The sequence below is a fragment of the Etheostoma spectabile genome, chromosome 9 (genome assembly GCF_008692095.1).
Source record: "Etheostoma spectabile isolate EspeVRDwgs_2016 chromosome 9, UIUC_Espe_1.0, whole genome shotgun sequence".
Lineage (NCBI taxonomy): Eukaryota > Metazoa > Chordata > Actinopteri > Perciformes > Percidae > Etheostoma > Etheostoma spectabile.
The window spans coordinates 24,556,909-24,563,119 of record NC_045741.1 but is presented as its reverse complement, the minus strand read 5'-3'; the positions used below and the strand labels follow the sequence as shown (position 1 = coordinate 24,563,119).

Here is a 6,211-nt window from a genome sequence, read left to right as displayed (position 1 = left end):
ATATATATATATATATATAGATATAAATATATAAATATATCTCTCTAGCTATATGCTAGGCCAGAGCTAGCAGGGCTGGATTGTAGCTAGCAGTTGTAAACACACCCCGTTGTTACGGTAGCTCTTCCTCCGTACTACGTCCACAGGCTTGGTACCGAGGGGCTGGGAACTAGCAAAGCGTCGAGCTGACCGCATATCACTAGCGGTAGGTGACATTAGCGTACTACATTTTTAAAAAAGAAAGAAAAGAACGATAATAATTACGAGACATCGTCCTCTTACCCGTATCCTCCTCCCGTGCAGGGTTTAAGGACTGTACCATTCCGAGGAGGTGTCCACAAAAGAATTAAAGCTAGATAAAACTATTAAAACACTGATACAAAACGTACGTTATCGTACTGAAGTCCGTATCTTATTGTTTTATGTAAAATGTACTTCAAATATTGTATACATATCACCTATCCCGAGTTAGTGATCCTTGGAATGATCCTACATTTTAAACCAATCACAGGAGAGACAGCGCTAGCCCTTTGAACTTATTTACTTCATAGAAGGTAAGTCGGTCTATTTCTTTTCACTGGATATGGGGCTTAGGTCGTTTAAAAAATACTACAAGAAAAGAGGGAAAGCGAGGGAAATTTGTATGATCAATAGAGAAGTGGGGAAAATGCAACGAGCAAGCAATGGCCATTAACCAAGTCATTGTCATGGAGAGAGTTCAAGTGGAAAGTCTTGGTGTAACAGTCCAGGGTGAGGCAGACCGGATGCTGGAGAGAGAAATCACTACCATGTGTTTTAGGAATGCACTGGGATATTACCATAACGGTCTATGGATATGACCCACTACTGCAAGACAATCCCAGATAGCAGGGGGAAGTCTCCGAAGTAGGATGTCACGACAGCTTCTTGGCATTCCAGAAACGTTGGCTGGTCACCAGTAAAGCTTCAATGTTAAGCTCATTTAGTACTTTTGGGGTATTTGGGGTTTCTACTGGAACATTTTTAAATATTTTTCTCATACATGTATGCTTTCCCTCTGTCTCTTCAAGCCCCTTTACCAGTCTGTGTTTCAGTATATATGTGTGTATATATATATATAAATATATATATACTGTATATATATATATATATATAAAAAATGAACATTTGCTTTGAGACTAAGACAGGCATATTCAATAAATGTTGGAAAGGATGGATTGAGTTTACCTAACCATGTAGAAACAATTTCTGCTAATAGAGCATCAGTTGTATTGTTGTATATAAAGCTTTATAAGGCAGCATGAGTTGCAACACGTAATGTAATGTTATTATCAAGTTGTAATAAGTTAATGGAAACAACATGGTGTGAAACATAAAAAAAACAAAATACTTTGTTAACCGGCTGGAGCACAAGTAAGCCTTTAGGGCCTGATGCCACAAAGGGTTAATTTGAACCTAAACCTAACCAAGTAGTTTGATGCCTAACCCTAACCAGATTTATGGCGAAAGGCTAACTTTCTCCCGCGTGCTTCTTCCCCGTAACCAAACAGCCTGAGGGGTCCTTCCTGACTGATTTTGTAAATTGACGTGTTACAGGTAAACATGGCGAAGAAGCAGGTGATCATCGACACAGACTGCGGCATAGATGACGCTCAGGCTATAATGATGGCCTTGGCAGCCCCCACCATTCAGGTCGTGGCCATTACCTGTGTTTTTGGGAACGCAGCAGTTGAGAATGTGTGTCAGAACGTTTTGAGGGTGCTCTCCGTCTGTGAGCGTGAGGGGGTAAGTTTACTGAAGCTGTCTTTAAACAACCAGAAAAACAGGTGCATACCTGCACATATGAACTCATCTTGTTTCCCAGTCAGTAGTTTTGACTCAACACGTTCTCCAAGATAAAGGATTAAATAGGTTTGTCATGTCCTTCCAGAACTTACTGATCTCTCGCCCCCTTTCAGCAGAATGACATTATATGTCTTCAAAAACTATGACAAAATGATTACAACATATGACCGTTTGCTGGTCTGACATATTTATGGTGAAGTTTAGGCACAAAACCTGTTTATTTGAAGTTAGAAGGTGGTGGTCATTGTTAAAAGATAGGAGATGGGTAATGAACAGCTCAACTCCTCCCTAGCTTTGGATTATTACTTGTGCTCACTGAGTAAGAAGGTAAAATATATTCATAAAGAGGAATAAAACCCTTAGAAGGTGTAGTGGGACAGTTAGGTGTTGCAGTGGTGGCCTAAAGGTTAAAGAAGCGAGGTTGTGACCGGGGGGTCATTGGTTCAGTCCCCAGATCGACAGACTAAAATCTGGGTGGGGAAGGTGAAAGAGCAGCGCTTTTCCCTCCATCACCACCACTGGGGTGCCCTTGAGCAAGGCCCTTAACCCCAACCGCTCGAGCTGCTTAGTGACAGCAGATCAGCCTGGGAGGTTGTACCGGCAGCTTCCACAATATCTCTAGTTTTTAATGTAACATTAAAGAGGCTAATGTTAGATATGCATGTCTGCCAGAAATCCCACTGAAAACTGCACACTTCTTGATCTGCAGATTCCAGTGTTTCGAGGTTCTGGTGGTCCTCTAGTTGGAGCCAGTAACCCAGTCAGTAACCACTTTGGAACAGATGGACTCGGGGACGTGATTAAAGACAAAGACCCACAGTGGGAGGTGAAAATCCAGAGAGAGCATGCAGTCAGTGCAATGATTAGGCTGGTGACCGAAAACCAGAAGCAGGTGAGAAACCTCTCTTTGGGCTGTCTGTCCCCCTTCCACACATACACTGCACTGAACTCCTCTAGACATTACCCAGAGGAGCTGCATGTGGTGACAAAGCAAATGTCCAAATCAGTTGGAATGGACACTTAATGAACTTTACCCTTCCAGTACAAAGTGTGTTAAATATCCGATTGAGCTCATGAGTGAATAGAGCAGCTCATTGTCCGGAGAATTTCCAGCGAGCATGTGGGCGTTTTGATGGCGTTTCTATCATGCGGCTGGCGCGAAAACTGAAGAAAACATCCAAGGGTGAAGGAGGGTGGGACAACGAGATACAGGACCTTCTGTTGGGAAAGGCTGACACCAAAATCATCGGATCAGTGGAGTCTAAATACATCATTGTTAAGGTAGTAAATAGCAAGACTTCTGTTAAAAACCTGAAGAGCAAACCAGGAGAGCCAACTAAGGACAGAAACATGTCCTTTACAGCTACCACTGTTACAGTATAAATAGACTCTACCCACACCTTCACTCATCATGCCCATTTCCAACACGCTCCTCCTCCTCGAACCCCTTGGATCGAAGCGTCTCCAGATGGACGTCTTCGCCCAACTCTCTCAGCGGCAATTCAAATGAAGGCACTGAATGAGAATTCCATAACCGCAAAATAAGTTTTTAGCCAGTACTGTACACTGGCCATTTGTCCCTGCCGGAGTTCAAGCATTGTCATATGTAGACCCCAGGATCAGGGGCGGGGCTATTAGGAGGGCCGGACCTGGTTCATCAGACATTGTCCAGAGTTCACGAGAAAACAATGTGAGTGAGGCTACTCTGTGGCGCGTACCATTAAAATGTGCTTCCCACAGGTCTCCTTGGTGGCCCTTGGCCCGCTCACTAATCTGGCATTGGCTGTCCGACTGGATCCATGTTTCCCCCGAAAGCTCAAAGATCTGTACATTATGGGGGGCAACATGGAAGGTAATACCACCACACAACTACAGCGTTTGATTTTTGTATATTTAGGCTTGTTTAACTGGATTTTGTCTTTGTAGGAAAAGGAAATGTGACACTATGTGCAGAGTTTAACTTTGCACTTGATCCAGAGTCTGCCTATATTGTCCTTGAAGAATTCCTCTGCCCTACATACCTTGCATCATGGGAATACTCATGCAGAAATGCCCTGACATGGGTAAGATGTTTAATAAAGACCTACTGTACATAATCCTGCACGGCTGTTCTGCTTCAAACTGATTTCATTTGTACAGGAGTTCTTTGAAGAGTTGATCAATCAGGATGCAGCTGCTGCAGTCTTTATGAAGATGATAACGTCTAAGTGCTGGGCTTACTCCAAAGATGCTATGAAGAGCAAGAGAGACGTGTACTTTGGACCTGGGTTTGTCTCTTACGATGCCTATGCAATGGCCGCCTGCATTGACGGCAGCGTGGTGACAGAGAGGATGGAGTGTCCCGTCCGCGTGGAGCTGCAGGGCTCCATGACCCGTGGCATGTTGGCACTGGATCGCACAAATGAGCTGAAGAAGAGCCACAGTGTGTTTGTTCTGACCAAGTGTGATGTTGCCAAGCTTGGTCAGTTACTCATGGAGTCTCTAAGACAACCTAAGAAGTAATCATTGATGAAATACATCAGAAGGAAAATAAGAATGTGCCACCCTGAATCAAATTATTTTTGAGTATATTGAATAAAAAAAAAAGCTGAAAAGCTTCAACGTGACTTACAATACCAACCTTGTTTTCTCTCTTCTGTTCTTAGTTTTACCTAAAACAAAAAACACAAGGCAGCCTTCATCAAGTGTTAGTTCACTGTCACATATTTACCCCTTCAACATAATCAACAGCTACAGAAGCAAACGTGGGGTTCCATTTTTTTCTGGGAGGGGAGGGGCCAGGGCCCCCCAGTTTGGCCTTATACCCCTTAAAAAAAAGTCTCTGCCCTATGACCAAAGTGGCCTTGAGGGAGTTGGTAGAGACAAAAAGATAGACAATTAGACTTGAATCAGGAGGACAGACGCTCCACAATGAGCTAATGATGCCCCGTAACAGCTGGATGTGTCAAAAAGCAACGATCTGCTAACAAGCTTGCCATATCGACATAAAAGGAGATATGCTAATGTTGTGTTCCCGTGTTTCCAATGTCTCCATGTGACTAAAAAGAAATCAGATCTTGTAGAATTAAATAACATGAAAAAGAAGATGTTCTGCTGAAATCCTTTATTTCAATTTGCTGACAAATAGAGGCGATGGACAATACAAACCTCAAACTTGGTGTTCTGAAGAATCACTTTTCATATAATGAAAGATTCCTTCTGCCAAATAAAAGCCTAGTGCAATGATTTTGATGCAAATGTACGCAAATTTGACTTGTCAAACCAACTTTAATAAGAAACCAATAAGAACACATGGCTTAAAATAAGATGTCTGTTCCAACATTAATACTGAACATCCGCAACTCTGTGCCATTACCAAACTTTAAGAAGGAATGCAGCCTTTCTATAACAGCAAAAATGTCTGCACTTGCATTAGCATACCATATCAATATTTTTAATTTAGGGGCACCTGTTAAAAGAAATCCAAATAAAAAGTAAGCATTTCTGCCCCCGTGAATAAAAAGCTGCGGAGAACTAAATTGCCGGTTTGGTAACCCACAGCACCGGGCTACCAAACCCACTTCAGGTAACATTGCTTTTTGTTGGGATTCTCTGATTATAAAATAATTAGACTGAGCGTACAGAGCACATCAAAGCCGTTGATGTGCTTCTGTTAAGTGCCGCCATGTTCAGTTTTAATTGCCGTTGTCCGAGGAGCTAGGCCAGGGCTCAGAGCTGCGCCTGCTCAGGATGGGGCGCCACATGCTCCAGGGGTTGTAGGTCCGACTCATCTCGGTTGAAGCTGGCGGCGACGGGGCGGGACTGCTGACCAGATCAGTCAGCGTTGTGGAGTTGGTCGCTGGAGGAAAAGGGTGTATGGCTGAGTCTGCGCTTGTTGACCAAATGGAGCTGCCAAAGGGTGTGGTGGCAGACCAGGGGCTGCGGGTGTTTCCCAGGAGTGACTGAAAAAAAGAGAAGGGAAGCTACACAATGATATCCCGAGCAGGAAGGAGGAAAAAAAAGTATCTGCGAGTTGTATTAAAAACAACCAAATGACTTTTCAAGTGATTCCCCTGTCACAGACTACTGTCCAACATTGAGTCTTACTAGACTTGGGCGCGCTCCCGTCGTCTCCGTCGTTCAGTGTAAGGTGGTCTTAAAACGAGGACCAATACTGTTTTTTAAAGGCCAATACCGATACAGATTATTAGTAGTTAATGGATCCAATAACCGATATTTGGAACTGATATGCATTTACAGTGAAAATGCTTGTACGGCAGAACAGAAAATCAGCAAACTTTACCTTAAGTTATCAGCTACCGATAGCAACAGCTAGCTAGCTCGGTTATATTTTTCAAAAACCAATCTACTCTTCTTCCCTTTCCCGGAGTCTTGTGCTCTCTCGTCC

The 6,211-nt window shown here is 43.2% G+C and overlaps 3 protein-coding genes across 4 annotated transcripts in view; 1 reads left to right on the top strand and 2 right to left on the bottom strand.

Annotated features, from left to right (window-relative positions):
- Positions 1 to 322, bottom strand: part of LOC116696052 (basic immunoglobulin-like variable motif-containing protein) — a 6,202-nt gene extending 5,880 nt beyond the window's left edge. The window contains 1 exon segment of the mRNA XM_032526755.1: positions 283 to 322. Within this exon segment, the coding sequence (XP_032382646.1) occupies positions 283 to 322 (40 nt within the window).
- Positions 1 to 4,433, top strand: part of si:ch211-201h21.5 (inosine-uridine preferring nucleoside hydrolase) — a 4,457-nt gene extending 24 nt beyond the window's left edge. Inside the window, exons 1-6 of one of the 2 annotated variants that reach the window (XM_032526784.1) lie at positions 1 to 205; positions 1,576 to 1,764; positions 2,534 to 2,716; positions 3,565 to 3,676; positions 3,751 to 3,887; positions 3,964 to 4,433. The exon at positions 1 to 205 is cut by the window's left edge and continues 24 nt beyond it. In XM_032526784.1, the coding sequence (XP_032382675.1) occupies positions 1,582 to 1,764; positions 2,534 to 2,716; positions 3,565 to 3,676; positions 3,751 to 3,887; positions 3,964 to 4,326 (978 nt within the window). In that variant the 5' untranslated portion in view covers positions 1 to 205; positions 1,576 to 1,581 and the 3' untranslated portion in view covers positions 4,327 to 4,433. Of the gene's footprint in view, positions 206 to 285; positions 555 to 1,575; positions 1,765 to 2,533; positions 2,717 to 3,564; positions 3,677 to 3,750; positions 3,888 to 3,963 lie in introns of those variants that run through there. The other variant, XM_032526783.1, reaches the window with a different exon arrangement.
- A 477-nt stretch (positions 4,434 to 4,910) lies between these two features.
- Positions 4,911 to 6,211, bottom strand: part of tmem131 (transmembrane protein 131) — a 32,297-nt gene continuing 30,996 nt past the window's right edge. The window contains exon 41 of the mRNA XM_032526674.1: positions 4,911 to 5,765. Within this exon, the coding sequence (XP_032382565.1) occupies positions 5,499 to 5,765 (267 nt within the window). The 3' untranslated portion in view covers positions 4,911 to 5,498. The remainder of the gene's footprint in view (positions 5,766 to 6,211) is intronic.